Genomic DNA, 18,580 nt, shown 5'->3' with positions numbered 1-18,580 from the left:
TCCTTATGCTCTTACAAATTTCTTGTAGAGTAACAGCACTGCTTGCGCTGAATGTAAAATGTGTGTGTAGGAGCGAGATACAGAGAAGCAGCGGGTTGATGAGCTACTGGAAATGAACATGAGCCTCGAGGCGGACCTGAGGTGCCGCAACAGCCACGTTCCCACGTCAGTCTCTGTGGGTCACCATCAGTTCCTCCAGTCAGAATTGGACTCTGATGAAGAACTAAGTGAATTGACTGGTGAGAGCGCTTGTCGACTCCTCGTCAGTTAAGACATTTTAATTAACTGATGAGAGGAAATACAACCTCAATTCCAATGAAGTTGGGACATTGTGTAAAACGTAAATAAAAACAGAATACAGTGATTTGCAAATCCTCTTCATATTCAGTTGAATATACCACAAAGACAAGATATTTAATGTTCAAACTGATAGAATTTTTGTGCAAATATTTGCTCATTTTGAAATGGATGCCTGCAACACATTTCAAAAAGTTGGGACGGGGCAACAAAAGACTGGGAAAGTTGATGAATGCTCAAAGAACACCTAATTGGAACAAGGTGAGTGTCTTGATTAGGTATAAAAAGAACATCCCCAAAAGGCTCAGCCGTTCACAAGCAAAGATGGGGCAAGGATCACCACTTTGTGAACAACTGCGTGAAAAAATAGTCCAGCAGTTTAAGAACAATGTTTCTCAACGTTCAGTTCCATGGAATTTAGGGATTCCGTCATCTACAGTCCATAATATAATCAGAAGATTCAGAGAATCTGGAGAACTTTCAACACGTAAGCGGCAAGGCTGAAAACCAACACTGAATGCCCGTGAACCTTCAATCCCTCAGGCAGCACTGCATTAAAAAACCGACTTCATTGTGTAAAGGATCTTACCACGTGGGCTCAGGAACACTTGAGAAAACCATTGTCACTTAACACAGTTCATCATACTAGACTGGCCTGCCTGCAGTCCAGACCTGTCGCCAGTTGAAAATGTGTGGCGCATCATGAAGCGCAAAATATGACAACGGAGACCTCGGACTGTTGAACAACTGAAGTTGTACATCAAGCAAGAATGGGAAAAAATTCCACTTAAGAGAGAAAACTTCGCACATCAGACTCCTCAAACAGGTGCGTAGAAGATAAGGGACAAGCCCAGCTAAACGTGAAAATGAAAAGGTCCCGCACTCCGTCTTACTTGCTGTAGAAAAATTTTATTCAGGACTGTATCACCAACGTTTCGGCACTGTGGCCTTCATCAGGCAAATGAAGACTGAGCTCCAGGTAGCCATCTTAAAAAGGGTGGGGCTAGCACCCAAGGGTGCCAATTAAATGCACAGTGCACCAAAATACAAATATCAATGAAAAAGTCAAAGTACAGAACAAGTACAGACATAATTATAAAATAAAAAGAAGAGTGTTTGGATACATAATGATACTGTATATAAGTTACCAGGCTATAGAGTAAAACTGGTGCACAAATATACATATCTCCATATAAATAACATTCAATAATAGCACATCACATCAGGACAAAGTGAATATATTACATTATTTACAGAAAAATACTCAGATTAAAATCATCATTTAGGCCTTTCGGAGTCAAGGTTTGGAGGATATGAATCCAAAATGCCTCCGTCTGTTTGAGCAATTGATCATGATCCCCTCCTCTTGGTGGAGGGGGCACCCGCTCAATGCCACAGAACCGTAGGGCACTTATATCATGCCTGTGGTCATTGAAGTGTACCGCTACAGGGTAGTCTCTGTCATTCCGCCTGATGGAACTCTTGTGCTCACTGATTCTTTGTTTTAATTTTCTTGTGGTCTTGCCTACATAAGCTAGGCCACAAGGGCATAGCCTAGTAGCTTATATATAGTATCATTATGTATCCAAACACTCTTCTTTTATTTTATAATTATGTCTGTACTTGTTCTGTACTTTGACTTTTTCGTGGATATTTGTATTTTGGTGCACTGTGCATTTAACTGGCACCTTTGGGTGCTAGCCCCACCCTTTTTAAGATGGCTACCTGGAGCTCAGTCTTCATTTGCCTGATGAAGGCCACAGTGCCGAAACGTTGGTGATACAGTCCTATATAAAAATTTTATATAAAAACGGAGTACGGGACCTTTTCATTTTCAAAGAATTCCACTTACAAAGCTTCAACAATTAGTGTCCTCAGTTCCCAAACGCTTATTGAGTGTTGTTAGAAGGAAAGGTGATGTAACACAGTGGTAAATATACCGCTGTCCCAGCTTTTTTGAAATGTGTTGCAGGCATCCATTTCAAAATGAGCACATATATGCACAAAAACAATAAAGTTTATCAGTTTGAACATTAAATATCTTGTCTTTGTGGTGTATTCAGTTGAATATAGGTTGAAGAGGATTTGCAAATCATTGTATTCTGTTTTTATTTACATTTTACACATTTTTGGAATTGGGGTTATATGTTGAGTTGAACATAAATTTAAAGAAAAAAAAACCTTCTACTGGTCTTCTCATTTCTCCTCCTCAGATCTGAAACCGTTAAGTGTGGAAGTGGGTGAGGCTTCGACGCTGAGGCTGCTAGAAGCGGAGCAGGAGAACGCAGAGCTGAGGAGACGCCTTGAAGACCTGCAGGCCCAGCAGAAGGTCAGGGTTTAGGGTATAAAGATCATGAATCGATGAAGCAATCTATAACCAATTTATTTTGCTGGTTAAAGGTTAAAGGTCACAGTGGGATGCCAGAAATCACACTGGATTTCAACACAGAAATACTGGATCAGTATTCAGCAAGAGCAGGAAGTAAAAAAAAACAGAGCTGACAGCCTGTTTGAATATATATACACTCAACAAAAATATAAATGCAACACTTTTGGTTTTGCTCCCATTTTGTATGACATGAACTCAAAGATCTAAAACTTTTACCACATACACAATATCACCATTTCCCTCAAATATTGTTCACAAACCAGTCTAAATCTGTGATAGTGAGCACTTCTCCTTTGCTGAGATAATCCATCCCACCTCACAGGTGTACCATATCACGATGCTGATTAGACACCATGATTAGTGCACAGGTGTGCCTTAGACTGTCCACAATAAAAGGCCACTCTGAAAGGTGCAGTTTTGTTTTATTGGGGGGGATACCAGTCAGTATCTGGTGTGACCACCATTTGCCTCATGCAGTGCAACACATCTCCTTCGCATAGAGTTGATCAGGTTGTCAATTGTGGCCTGTGGAATGTTGGTCCACTCCTCTTCAATGGCTGTGCGAAGTTGCTGGATATAAGCGGAAACTGGTACACGCTGTTGTATACGCCGGTCCAGAGCATCCCAAACATGCTCAATGGGTGACATGTCCGGTGAGTATGCCGGCCATGCAAGAACTGGGACATTTTCAGCTTCCAAGAATTATGTACAGATCCTTGCAACATGGGGCCGTGCATTATCCTGCTGCAACATGAGGTGATGTTCTTGGATGTATGGCACAACAATGGGCCTCAGGATCTCATCACAGTATCTCTGTGCATTCAAAATGCCATCAATAAAATGCACCTGTATTCTTCGTCCATAACAGACGCCTGCTCATACCATAACCCCACCGCCACCATGGGCCACTCGATCCACAACATTGACATCAGAAAACCGCTCACCCACACGACGCCACACACGCTGTCTGCCATCTGCCCTGAACAATGTGAACCAGGATTCATCCGTGAAGAGAACACCTCTCCAATGTGCCAAACACCAGCGAATGTGAGCATTTGCCCACTCAAGTCGGTTACGACGATGAACTGGAGTCAGGTCGAGACCCCGATGAGGACGACGAGCATGCAGATGAGTGTCCCTGAGACGGTTTCTGACAGTTTGTGCAGAAATTCTTTGGTTATGCAAACCGATTGTTTCAGCAGCTGTACGAGTGGCTGGTCTCAGACGATCTTGGAGGTGAACATGCTGGATGTGGAGGTCCTGGGCTGGTGTGGTTACACGTGGTCTGCGGTTGTGAGGCTGGTTGGATGTACTGCCAAATTCTCTGAAACGCCTTTGGAGACGGCTTATGGTAGAGAAATGAACATTCAATACACGAGCAACAGCTCTGGTTGACATTCCTGCTGTCAGCATGCCAGTTGCACGCTCCCTCAAATCTTGCAACATCTGTGGCATTGTGCTGTGTGATAAAACTGCACCTTTCAGAGTGGCCTTTTATTGTGGGCAGTCTAAGGCACACCTGTGCACTAATCATGGTGTCTAATCAGCATCTTGATATGGCACACCTGTGAGGTGGGATAGATTATCTCAGCAAAGGAGAAGTGCTCACTATCACAGATTTAGACTGGTTTGTGAACAATATTTGAGGGAAATGGTGATATTGTGTATGTGGAAAAAGTTTTAGATCTTTGAGTTCATCTCATACAAAATGGGAGCAAAACCAAAAGTGTTGCGTTTATATTTTTGTTGAGTGTAAATATTTATATCTGATATGATCATCATTCTGTACAAAATTTCAGTTTGTCCAACAAACCGTGCTTTAATTTGAATGAAATTATACTGAAACTGTCGGCATTCTCCAAAATGGGAAATACGTGTAGATGTATGTTACCTATTAAGAAAATGGAGCACCACTGAGCTGTGCGTGAGCATATGTAGATGCAAATAGAATTGAACGGCAAGAAGCACCAGTTGCAGGGTTTAATCATCCACCTCTTCTCCCTGCAGGCTGTCTCACCAGATGTGAAGAATGAGCTGGCGTGCCTGGAGGCGGAGCATCAGAATACTCTCAGGGAGGTGAGCTGAGAGGGAACTTGAACACAGGCTGATAGTTACTGTGCACCTGCATTTAAAGATACATCTAACATCCTCAGTAAATGCACAGCGGAAGGAATAATACAAAATCACAGTACACAAAATTATAATCATACAGCATGGAGTAATACCATCACCCTGTGTGACTTAAATATGGTGGGTAATACCGTAGTAAAAGCTATGAATTATTGCCTCTTAATGTGTTCGCAGTCTGAACTTTGGTTCTGTGGTGTGTACAAATTTCAGTGCATTATTCACATATCTGTCCTCACCAGGACACCACAGAACGTACTTGAAAAGTACAGTCGCTGCTCAGCAGGTATCAATCACAATGTGGATAGATAGGTCATCCGACTGTTCAGATGGATTTATCACAGACAGCCAGCTTGCTTTTGGAAGGTCCTTGTTCAGGTCTGTTTTCAGTTAAAAAATAAAAAATGTAGTGTTTCTAATTGGCCACACAAAGCTTCCGTTCAAATCCCAACAATAACTCACAAAGAAACCAAAAAAAACCCAAAAGGTACAATTGCACTTTATGTTTGTCTTGTCTTGGGCACCACGGTGGTGAGCACTGTTGCCTCACAGCAAGAAGGTCATGGGTTTGATTCCCACCCGTGGCCTTTCTGTGTGGAGTTTGCATGTTTTCCCCATGTTTGTGTGGGTTTCCTCCCACATTTAAAAGACATGCAAGTTAGGTGAATTGGAATCTTGATAACTGTGCAGGTCTCCCTTGCAAAAGACATCCTGATCTAACCTGGTTAAATAAAGATTAAACCTGCCAACTGCACCTCCTTAAATACATTTCATATCATCTTTAAAGCAGCACAAAGATCCTAAAAGCGTTAAAGAATTCCATAATGGTGTATGTCCATATGAATCACTTCACAAGATACTACACGCAGCTCAAAGACAAGTGTGGTTGCCTGTAAATTCTGTGTATTTGTAGTCAGTTTCTTGTACTCATGTTCTCCAGTATACAGCTTTGGAAAAAAATATTAGACCCCCTTGACAATTTATAAAAAACTGTACTTTATTTTAAAAATTTAGGAATATTTGGCCACTACGTTTTGAATATGTAAAACTATGTGAACTATGTTGGAGTTTTTGGTTCTTAAGCAATGGTCATCTCTCAGAGTGGATAGGCATTTTCTGCCTCTTCCCTTCTGGATCTTGGTAGACCCACGTTCTCTCTGTTTTCTGGAGGTTGTAATGTGCAGCTGTTCTGTTCACTTCAACCTTTTTTGCTGTGGCACCAGTATGGTTGTTTTCTCAGCATCAGTCAGCTGTCTTCATATTAATCAAGTGTATTAAAGCTGTACTACCTATTGATGGACATGCTGAAACACTCCACCAAGGTATTATAAAAACATTTTAATCCTTTGGTAGAAAAAAACAATGATGGGAGTTTTATTGTACAATTAGCGTGGGCCTCAAATAGCGTGTGTGGTGTAATGATTTTTTTTTCCAAAGCTGTTTATAACATTTAATTGGATTATATTTAGATCACAGGATGAATCATCAAAAATAAAATGTGTTGATCTTGAAGCCTAATTTGGAAAAAGTCCTTTTTATACTTTTCACACATATTGATAAACAGGAGTGCAATTAAACACAATAAACTTACAAAAACCTAAAAAAAAAAAAAAAAAAAATTGAGTGCAAGCAAAATTATGATTAAGTAATTAATTAATTATTCAACAAAACCATTTATTCTTAACTATTTGGAGCAGTGATTAATTTATTAAACCATTTGAAAGTAAAACTGCTAAAATGACTCGAGCTTAAGTGAAGCTTATCTGAGTGTTAATTGCTTTGACACTGTAGAACATTCGGTTATTCGCCACTTAAGTAAGAAACTAATCAACAAATTAACTGGAGATACTACAGTCACACAAAATAGTGAGAATGAAAGTTAAAGTTAATGTTGTAGGACTGATGATCAGCTGAAACTCAGATGAGCGTGTGGTATCTCACAAACGCTTCCAGTCATATCAGCAGATACATTCGCTGTATTAAATTAACTGACGTTTGGAATATATGAATCTACAGGCTGCTGAAAACCACAGTGAAATACAGACGGCAGTACTGCTGCTGCTGCTGCTGCTATTGTAATCCATTTATGTTTATATGGTGACTGCTGCCTAAATTCACTTGATGTGCAATTTTTCTTCATATTTTTCTCTTTTGTTTACTTTTTCCTTTTGTCTTATTGAAATTCTTTTTTTCCCCTCCAGTAAGAACAAAGGTACAGTTTTGTGACTGAGAATACATGCAGGTTCTATCAACAAAAGAGACGATAAATAAATAAATAAACAAGAGCAATCAGAGATTTCTGACGTCTGCCAATCCGGATCACCTCCAAAATTCAGTGGAGTCTTTCATGACCTAATATCTACCTGTGGTGCAAATTTGGTGAGAATCCATGAAGTAGTTTTGACGTAATCCTTCACATACTATATAAAGTGAATCTTAATCCAGAATACGGATTCAGATCACCTCCAAAATTCAGTGGAAACTTCCATGCCCTAATATCAATCCATGGTGCAAATTTGGTGACAATCCATGAAGTAGTTTTAACCTAATCCTTCAAAGCCCATATAAAGTGAAACTTGATCCAGAATCTGGATCTGGATCACCTCCAAAATGTAATGGAGTCTTCCATGGCTTAATATGTATCTGTGTTGAAAATTTCATAAAAATTTGTGCAGTGGTTTTGATGTAATCCTGCTAAACGTAATCCTTCAAAGCCTATATAAAATGAAACTTGATCCAAAATTTGGATCTGGAACACCTCCAAAATTTAATGGGTTCTTCCATGGCATAATATATATCTGTGATGAAAATTCCATCAAAATCCCTGCCGTAGTTTTGATGTAATCCTGCAACCAGACAGACAAATAAATAAATAAACGCCGGTGATTTTATTATGTCCTTGGCGGATGTAATAAATAAATAAAACAAGTGAAACAGGACAAAAATAATGTATTATAAAAAAATGTATGTTACATTTTTTTAATGTCACTCCTGTTATCATCTGCAAAATGTGTTGCAAAGTGTGTTTTACTTAATTTTTTTCTTTCAGTTTCAAAACTTGAAGAAAGAAAATGCTACTTTCAAGCAAAACCTGGAACAGCTGGTAACCAAACTACAGCACAAGGAGGAGAAAAGGAAGGAGGAAGGAGGGGAGGATCCAAACAAAGAGGAGGAGAAGGATGAGAGAGGAGTCCAGGGTTCCGAATGCTGCAGGGGAGAGGGGGAAGGGAGGGTAAGGATGATGCAGGAGAGGGAGAGAAGAACAGAAATCGTTGGGCCACAGAGAGAAGCAGGAGTTGGTGAAGAGGTTCTTAATCATCAAGAGGGAGAAGCTGAATCATGTGAAGAGAGTCGATTGAAAAGGAGGGGAGAGGCAGAGGGAGGCCAGAAAGACAGAGGGAAACGAGAGAAAGAAAATGAGCTACCCATCGGAGAATGTGAAAGCCCAAAGTTTGTAGATGCAAAGCAGAGAGTAGAAAACAAACTGGAAAGGACTGCTGCAGACCACGCTGTACGTTCGTGGTCTGGTCCTGATGTAGAGCTTCTGACAGACCAGCTGCAGGAGGCGCAGGAAGAGGCTGACAGACAGGCGAAGGCGGCCCAGGATCTGCGCTCCAAGCTGGTTGAACAGAGCAAGAAAGTCTGGGAGACTGAACAGAAAGTGGTTCTCCTGGAGGCCGAGGTGCACCGTCTGAAGAAAGCTGCAGAGAGTCTCTGCGAGGCACGACGGCAGATAGAGGTTTGTATCAATGGAACGCACGAGTACGATTACAGAAAGGCAAAGTGCTATGGTGGTGAATAATATACAGTACCATGAATCATGAAGGAGACCAGACCAGACAGCTACTGTATGAGAAGATGAACAAATAAGTTTGAGGAAGGAGTAGGGATGGGTATTGATAAGATTTTATCAATACCCATTTTATCGATACCATTATTGATTCCGCTTATCGATCCAATTCCTTATCGATTCCCTTATTGATACCTCTTGTGAATTGTCTGTGTACTAAAAGTAGGCTTTACAGGTTTTCTATGTCAACATTTTGAGTCTTATAAGTATGAAATTGGTCAATGGATCCTTAAACTCTGGACATAATAAACTCTACATGGTGGATCCTTGATCTCTGGACATAAGTAGAAATAAACAAAATCTGTAGTTTTTGTCAAAAGTATTTCCTTTCAGACATTATTTGCATGAATGTCTTTCCATACATTTGAGCTGAGCTCTTACAGCTGGCTGTGCTGCACATCAGGATGTAATTCATAAAGAATGCAGGACGTCTCATTTTGAGAGGAAAAAAACATTTTAGTCGGATGTATTTTATTGTCTGTATTACAGCGTTTGGAAAGAGGTTGTTGTGAAGGTGTAGGAACACGGATCCACAACAGGGGGCGTTAAATGAACGGACAATGGATAAGCCAAACAGTAACAATTTAATGTTGTGACGTGCACAACGGAATACAGACAAACACAGTTTTGGTACCACAGACAATTAAATGTTGAGTGATGTGTGGGCAGGCTTGAGGATAGGAGACGTCTGTCTAGAACCGAGCCGGATCCCACACAGCCCTCACCGCCAACGGATCTGAAGAACACCGGAGCCGCCAAGTCCTGGAGCCCCAGGTGGCCACCGTCTCCAGCTGTCAGACCGGTTACTGCTGGCAGAGAACAGAAACAGTTTAGATGAGTGTGAGTTCGCACACTCAGTAATTCCACCGTCTGTGTTCTTTTGGGAGGGAGCACCTCCACCTCCAATCACACTCTCGTGCAGCTCCTGTCTAACCACTTATCTGGTTGGGGTGTGAAGCAAAGCCTTCGCTGATCACACCAAACGCCAAATCCCTCAGATAAGGCAACACCATAGGAAAACGGCTGCAAATAAGTTCAGACTATTACTCAATGTTTTAGTTCAGCAGAGAAAATTACCTCCAAGGTAGCTGATTTCTCGGCGGGGAGGTGGAGTTGCAGTCCAGCCTTTATGGTGGTGGTGGTATGATGTGAATGAGTGACAGCTGGTGCTGATGACGGGTGACAGCTGTCACTCCCGGTTGATATGACGCCCTCTCGTGCTTGAAGCCCGCACTTCAAGCAGGGCGCCATCTGGTGGTGGTGGCCCAGCAGTACCTCCTCTTCAGCGGCCCACACAACAGAAGTGTCATTTTATTTAAAGCGGCAATTCATTTTGAAGTTATTAATTCTGACCGGACTCTGTCTCGGCAGAGAGCTGCACAGTGTTTGGAGCTGTGGCAATGGAACAGAGGATGATTCCCGTTTCTTGACTGCAACAAGACAAGAGTCCCAGTTAGTGACTAATCCACACAAAAGTGACTCACGATTGACATATTTTAATGGCTTTGAGAGGGGTTATGCCGTGTTCACACCGGGCGTGATGCGAGCGACAGCAGCGACAGGTTGCCATGTAATCCCTATGGAACGACTCGTTTTGGCACCAAGTCAGGCAGCACGACACGATGGACGCGAATGAAACGACGTGAATGAAGCAATTTTGAGCGATTGCCGCGATACCGCGTCGCATCACGTCGCGTTGTCCTCCTCCCCAAGTTGAAAAATCAGAACTTTTTCGTCTCGTCGCGCCACGATGACCAATCAGGGACTGAATGTGTAGTGACGTGGAGATGTCTGGAGTTTGGCTGAAGATGTGAACATGTCCTGTATCTGATAGCAGCCTGTGAGCAGGACTTATGTCTCTTTTGTCCTTTATTTCACAATTATGACAGAGTTTTTGGAGCAAGCAGCAGCACCACAGCAGCAGGAGCGGAGTTTCTTTTTCTTTCTATTTTACGTGCGTGCGCAAGCGAATCGTCCATGGAGATTATTTTACTTATTAACTACACAGATGTATAATAAAGCAAATGGTGAATGGTTTCTAAACACAATTATGGCAGAGTTTTTGGAGCGAGCAGCAACCCCACAGCAGGCAGCGAAGTTTCTTATTTTTCCTTTTTATACGTGCGCACGCGAGCGAATCGTCTGTGGAGAATATTTTATTAATTAACTACACAGATGTATAATAAAACAAATGGTGACTGGTTTCTAAACACAATTATGACAGAGTTTTTTTGGGAAAGAGCGAGCAGCAGCCCTGCAGCAGGCAGCGGAGTTTCTTTTTTTTTAATTGTTTACATGTGCATGCCTGAACGGGACAGGAGGTCCTCAAACTGGGTCCCGCAGAGGCGGAAGGACCGCTGAAAGCAGCCGTCATCCAGACGCAGCTCCTGCAGCAAATAGTGATACTCCCTGAATTGGGAGCTTTCCACAACAACTCGCTCCATGTGATCAAGGTCCGTCATGTTAACTTGACTGACAGCCGGAGCCGGCGAGCTGAATGGAAGCTCCTCCTATTTGATGATGCACCAGGGCGAATTTTCGCAGTAAAAGCAGAGCGACACACCGGGCGAAGGAGGCGCATCTGTCGCCACGTGACCCCCGCAAATTTGTAGCGTCTGATCGCGCCCAGTGTGAACGCGGCATAAGAAGCGGACTTGCTGCTTCTGAAGAGCAGCAAATCAAAGAACCAACGAGCCAGCGGATCGAAGCACTGTTTCATTGGTTCAAGCTTCAAAGTGGAGTCACGCTGCAGAAGCGGTTGATTACAGATCCGCTGCAGGGTCTGTAATCAACGTAGAGAAATGATCAATTTCCCGACAAACACCCTCAAAAACAATGGGTGCTCTGAAGGACCGATAAGGGAATCATTAAGCAAAAAGACTATTGATATCAGTGGATTGAATCATTTCTTGACTATACCCGAAAAGACCCGGTTCTCGATATGCAACCCTAGGAAGGAGTGACAGTACAGATATTGATATATAATGTTGAAAAGATTGAAAGATATGACTGCATTATGTGCTATAACAAAGACAACCAACATTTTACATATGATCTGGAAAAGTAAACAATCATATTTTCACAGTAGAAAACAGCTTTGGAAACACTTTTCAAATGGACAAAGTCAGAAATGAAATGATCCACAGAAATATGCATGCAGCAGTGTTACTGTTGCCTTCTTCTCACCAGGCGCCTTGTAAGCCTGTCCCATGTTCAGCTCTGGCGTGACTTGGAGATAAATGTTACTGCCAGAGGATCACCGATCCTGTCTCATGAGGATCACTAATTGATTGGTTCCATGCAGCAGTCTGAAGCATGTATTCTGATGCACCTGCAGTACTTCAGTTTTACATGTTTACACAGTCTGTACTGTCCACTGTGGTTTAACCCAACACCCCAGCTTTGGCACAAATTTGCATTTTTAAATTCAAATCTAATTTCTAACGGTATGAATTCATATAAATTTATTATCAGATAAACTGTAATTTTTCACTTTGCAAACTGAGCTGTTTCATTTTTTTCTCATTTTATTCCCCCCCCCCCCCCCTTTATGTGCACAAAATCAGAACAGAGCACCCAACTTCATTTCACTGCATATTTTACTTTGTATCTTTGTGCACTTGACAAATAAAAATCCTCGATAGGCCCCAGTCTGCTGCCGGGCTGACAGACAAACACATTCATCTACACAACCAAGTTAAAGATTCAAAGTCACCTAACCTGCATGTTTTTGGAAGTGGGAGGGAGCCAGAGAACCAGAAGCGAACCTATGCAAACATACGGATGACATCTGAAGTCCACACAGAAAGGACATTGGAAGCAAACCTGGGACCTTCTCACAGTGAGGCAATAGTGCTAACCTCTAACCCACCCTGAGCCTCCCTGTTTTCCATGTGACATGGAAACCGATAATCTGCTGCAGTGCCCCTAACAGGAGCAGCAGAAGGAAGAACAAGATCCTTTTGTGAAAAAGAATAGGAAAAATAATTATGCAGTGTGTCATTACATTAGAACTAACATTGGATGACACTAGCTGATGGTGTGTGGTCCATCCTCTTCTTAAGAGTTTTCACACTTACTGTTAAGTGCAGTTTATTTGACAGCTTCCATAAGTAGAATATGTCTAAACAGATTTTCATACTTCCCTTTAATTCTCCCAGTATTAATCCTAAGGGAGTGCCTTCTGGCCCTGTGGAATGTCAAAAACAATTAAAATTTTATTGGCACACTTGCTGTTAATGTTTATGTATTTGTATGTACGCCGTATGGATGCCTGCTGTATGTGCACTTGAATAATTGCACAGCTATTTCCTCTCTCTCTCTCTCTCTCTCTCTCTCTCTCTCTCTCTCTCTCTCTCTCTCTCTCTCTCTCTCTCTCTCTCTCTCTCTCTGGTGTGTCGTAGGTTCTTCAGTCAGAGAGTCTGGCGTCAGAGGAGGAGCTGTGCCACCTGAGAAGCCAGGCGGAGCTCCACAGGATGCAGACCACAGTCATCGCCACCCTGGAGGGAGACAGGGCTGCACTGGAGAGAGACAAGGCTGCACTCCGCTGTACCGTGGACACCCTGCGCACTGCCCAGCGCAAGGTTGGCGAGTACACAAAAAAATGAAGAAAAAAAAAAAAAATATATATATATATATATATATATATATATGGTAAATGGCATATGGACTGCATTTATATAGCACTTTTCCATCTGCATCAGACGCTCAAAGCACTTTACAATAATGCCTCACATTCACCCCGATGTCAGGGTGCTGCCATACAGGGTGCGGCACCTGCCGCGAGAGGGTGAGATGGGTTCACACAGTGCACACTTTGTCTTTCAGGTGCTTGAGTGCGCAAATAGTTGTAGCAACAGGTGTATGAGGCATTGGAAGCAGGTACGACGTTACACGGTTTGCACACGATTCCTGCGTTGTGCACACTAAGTGTGCACTTCGTCCAAACTTCGCACTGTGTGTGAAGGGGCCCTTAAAGACGTTCAAATACGATTGAAGCTGTTAAGATTAAGAACACTCAGAAGTTACCACGCACTAGCCACAATTTTGTGGCTCCAGATTTCAAATCTGGTGCCGATGATCGCTGTAAATACTACTTATACCAAGTTTGTTCAAGATGCACAAAGATGGATCAAGAAGTTACTGTGATGCTTCAAAACACATCCAGATTTGCTATTTGAGAATAAATGGGAAGGAATGGTGCTCTGTGGAATAGCCCCATTAGATTCAGTTTAATTCTTAGCTTTATTTTCAAGTGGCTTTAGCTTTAGGTCCTTGTTATGTTCAGTTAACACAATTCACTTAGTGCACATTATTAATTATAGTGTATTTTGTGATTACCAGAAACCTTTCAGTTATTTTTGACTTCGTATTCTGACAAAAAGTATGAAAGCAGCTGCTCAAAAAAAAGACAAAGAACATTCATTCATTCATTCATCTTCTACCGCTTAGTCCAATTAAGGGTCGCGGGGGGCTGGAGCCTATCCCAGCAGTCATAGGGCGCGAGGCGGGGTACACCCAGGACAGGACGCCAGTCTGTCGCAGGGCCACAAACAGACAAACAAAGACAGACACACCCACACACACCTAAGGACAATTTCAAAGAGTCCATCCAGAGTCCAATCCACCTAACCCGCATGTCTTTGGATGTGGGAGGAAACCGGAGCACCCAGAGGAAACCCACGCAAACACGGGGAGAACATGCAAACTCCACACAGAAAGTCCACCAGAATTGAACCCATGACCTTCTCGCTGTGAGGCAACAGTGCTAACCATCAAGCCACCGTGCTGCCCAGACAAAGAACAGCATATATAAAATGAAACATTTAAACTGTATGTTGCTAAAGCAGAAATATAAGTATCGCCTTCCTTCCTTCATGTTTTTGACAGGTTTATTTAAATTATTCTAAGTAAAATTGGCCAAGAACTTTTTGTTAAACTGGTCATTTTATACATTAAAAAAAGCAGAGTGACTGAATTTGTCTGTCACCAAAAATGATATCTGACCAACTCATCTGTAGTCATACACCCATACACTTTCTAAACCTGTTTCTTCCAGTTAAGGGTCACATGGGCATACTCTGGCGCCTATTCCAGCAGTCATTGGGTGGATGGTATGGTGCACTGTGGACAGGCAACTCATCTACAAGTGGCCTTAAAAAAATCACAATAACACTGACGCATCTTCAGGCTGAAGTGTGCACCTCTGTGATACTTCCAGTCTCCTCTGAGTTAGGAGTTACGCTCTCTCTTTTCTAGGGAGACCAACTAGAACTGACCAATCAGACTCTGAAAGCAGAGCTGGAACGTCAGACGCAGAGTTTGGAAACATCTCGCCGTCAGGAGGAGGAGCTGGAAGCAGAGCTTCGTGAAGCTGCCCTGGAGAATGAAACGCTTGCCCGGGCACGAGACCAGGCGCTGCTGGAGGCCTCACGTTTGGAGCAGGAGAAGGAGGCGTGCCAGTCAGAGCTGGATGGTCTGCGAAAAGAGTCAAGGCAGAGAGAGAGGGAGGTGGCGAGACTGAGGCAGCAGCTGGAGAGCACAACCCTGGCACTGGAGCACAGCAACCAGAGAGCACGAACACTGGATGCTGAACACAAGTAGGAACACGTACACACACTTAACCCAGGGCCTCAGCTGAGCCACTCAAGAGATACATTGCATCAGAGGGAGAAATATTTGGCTGCACACGGTTTTATCTGTTACATATGTGTGTTGATGTAAGCTGTCCTCCTCATGGTGTGTGCAGACGTGTGTGTCAGCAGCTGTCTCAGTCCAAGGAGCTCTGCACTCGATTGCAAGACCTGGAGAAGGAACTCAGTGCTCAATTAGTTGTCCTGGAGGATGGTAACAAGCAGCTGCAGGAACAGTATGCAGTTGCTCAAGCCAAGATCAGCTCACTATCCCAGGTGTGTGTTGGTAGATGAGTCACTGACAGGAGATGAGCATATAAGCAGCTCAGTGTGGAGAGCTGATGCACTTATCGTCACCCTTACGGTCATCTTTACTGTTAGAGGGCACACAGAGCGCGTACCTGTTCCAAGGTCCAACATTTGTCTGTTTAATGCTCCTTAACTGTGCACGATGTACCCGAGAACGTACTGTTAACCAAACCACATCGACCCTATTTAAATGCGCAGAAGTACTTTTTGGGCCGCTGTTGAACTAAATACAAACAACATGAAATTCAGTAACAGAAATTACAGAAATATTATAGCAAACAAAGCTGCTGGTCCACATCTGCTTCAAAATCTGAGTAACTCTTCCTTGACACAAGGCTTACCTTTCGCTGTAATTTTATTAAAATCATTTGTGTGTTTTTGAAATTTCCCTGCTGACAAACCTACAAACTGAGCGAAATTAGATTATTGACAAAAAGACCATGTAGCACATCAGAGACGGTGTCTGCAGCTCATGTGCTGTCCAATAAACAGTTGCTACATTTGATCTTCAGTTACAGGTACTGGTATGGCTAAATTACATATTTTCTCTTTAATCACAGTTAATTTGTATGAGCCACATGATCTGCATTAGAAGCCGAACCCACATAAAAGAGGTTTCATTAAAGATATTTGACTAGATTGTTACCACAATAATTGCACCTGGATTGCAATTCTGTGTAAGACTATGAAAAAGGTTCTTACTGTAGCTAGCGATGACCAAAGGAGGCTTCAGGCAGCATTTGGCATTCTTTTTTTCCCGATCCCACTAAATGGCAGTGTCTGTTCAAGGAAAACTAAATTGTATTATGGTTTAAACCCCCCACCCACCCCCACCCCCCAAATGTGGGCTCAGAAAAATAAAACACCAAAATGCTTCATGAAGCCTCACATGACCCTCACTATTCTTTGCCACTGTGACTAAAAGTAGTCGAATTCTTCTAGCTACATGGTGTTTCTCTCAGCATTTGTCTATCTGGCAAATGGGTAGTGGTAGCCCAGCCATAGGGCCCCTTCACACATAAGAATAAGTACAAATCAGGGTGAATCACAGAGGAACAGCTCGTATGAGCAAACCAAGAAAACATCGAGCCAATGGGCAGGCGTACACAATCCTGCTGCGACAGTATCGTGCAGACGATGGTGTCGTGTGAGCAGGAACTCAGTGTGAGCAGCTGGGACGTGGTGCACCACATCGCACCGTTAATGTGAAGAAAAATACAATAAAAACCAGCTGTATAATTAGTGAATATCACTGGGTTGATATAAATAATAAATAAAAGGGGACGCAATACAGAACCCCGCGGTTAAGTAACCCTGGTTAAATAAAAAAATTAATGCCACTCACAGAATTCGAACTTGCAAGCTCTGATTACCAGATGGAAACTTTACCACTGCACTACAATCACTGTCTTAAAATCAACAAGCAGATAAACACACACTCATCTTCAACCGCTTAGTCCAATTAAGGGTCACGGGGGGCTGGAGCCTATCCCAGCAGTCATAGAGCGTGAGTCAGGGTACACCCAGGACAGGACGCCAGTCTGTCACAGGGCCACAAACAGACAAACAAACACATTCACACCCACTCGCACACCTACGGACAATGTAAAGATTCCAATCCACCTAACCCGCATGTCTTTGGATGTGAGAGGAAACCGGAGCACCGAGAGGAAACCCACGCAAACATGGGGAGAACATGCAAACTCCACACAGAAAGGCCACAGGTGGGAATTGAACCCATGACCTCCTTACCGTGAGGCAACAGTGCGAACCACTAAGCCACCAAGCTGCCCTGCAGATAAACATATTTCTGCTGATATGTGACTGAAAGTGGCGTATTTGTCACACTGTTGGCTTGTTAAATGGTCCTGCGGTGCGCCGCTCACAGGACACGCATGTCAGGCTGGATACACATGTCCTGCCAGACAGACATGAAATTCAGTTCACCTGTTGCGTGTCCACATTAACTGATGTTTCACCTGTTTTTATGTATGTCCACGTGAGGACAGCAAGCAGACACACACGTGTCAGAGTGGACAGTTGTTAGTTCATGTCCGTCCAAACATGGTATGTGTTCCCCAGCTGGGACGTCCAGAACCACAGATCTCCGCAGCCGCTCCTGTCAGTTTAGCACACACACCAACATGTCACTATGTCTGTGTTATGTGAGCTGTCAGTGAGTCTCTGGTCAGCAGCTGACAGGCGCCTCCCCGTGCTGTGTGCACTCTGACCTGCCTGTCCTGCCCCCATGTAATCATGTCTGTGCAGCATACGAGGGCTGTCAATAAAGTAACGGTCCTTTTTATTTTTTTCAAAAACTATATGGATTTCATTCATATGTTTTTACGTCAGACATGCTTGAACCCTCGTGCGCATGCGTGAGTTTTTCCACGCCTGTCGGTGACGTCATTCGCCTGTGAGCACTCCTTGTGGGAGGAGTCATCCAGCCCCTCGTCGGAATTCCTTTGTCTGAGAAGTTGCTGAGAGACTGGCGCGTTGTTTGATCAAATTTTTTCTAAACCTGTGAGACACATCGAAGTGGACACGGTTCGAAAAATTAAACTGGTTTTCAGTGAAAATTTTAACGGCTGATGAGAGATTTTGAGGTGATTCTGTCGCTTTAAGGACTTCCCAAGGTGCGAGACGTCGCTCAGCGCTCTCAGCCGCCGTCGTCAGCCTGTTCAAGCTGAAAACCTCCACATTTCAGGTTCTATTGATCCAGGACGTCGTGAGAGAACAGAGAAGTTTCAGAAGAAGTCGGTTTCAGCATTTTATCCGGATATTCCACTGTTAAAGGAGATTTTTTTAATGAAAGACGTGCGGACGGATCCGCGCGTCGGGACGCAGCCGACGCGGTGCGGCGGCACAGGAAAAACACCTCCGTGTTGATAACCATTTGTAAAATCCAGGCAGCGTTTGATGGCTTTCAGTGGAGTGAGTATATGAGAAATTGTTTAACAGGCAGGACATGTTCCA

The 18,580-nt window shown here is 43.2% G+C and overlaps 1 protein-coding gene across 1 annotated transcript in view; it reads left to right on the top strand.

The window, feature by feature from the left end:
* Positions 1–18,580, top strand: part of ccdc88b (coiled-coil domain containing 88B) — a 194,701-nt gene that overhangs the window by 79,162 nt on the left and 96,959 nt on the right. The window contains 7 exon segments of the mRNA XM_034181407.1: positions 71–239; positions 2,511–2,626; positions 4,694–4,762; positions 7,863–8,552; positions 13,067–13,246; positions 14,922–15,262; positions 15,412–15,571. Coding sequence (XP_034037298.1) covers positions 71–239; positions 2,511–2,626; positions 4,694–4,762; positions 7,863–8,552; positions 13,067–13,246; positions 14,922–15,262; positions 15,412–15,571 — 1,725 coding nt within the window.

The sequence above is a fragment of the Thalassophryne amazonica genome, chromosome 11, assembly GCF_902500255.1.
Source record: "Thalassophryne amazonica chromosome 11, fThaAma1.1, whole genome shotgun sequence".
Lineage (NCBI taxonomy): Eukaryota > Metazoa > Chordata > Actinopteri > Batrachoidiformes > Batrachoididae > Thalassophryne > Thalassophryne amazonica.
Note: the sequence above shows the minus strand (reverse complement) of the source record. Positions and strands in the feature narration are given on the sequence as shown.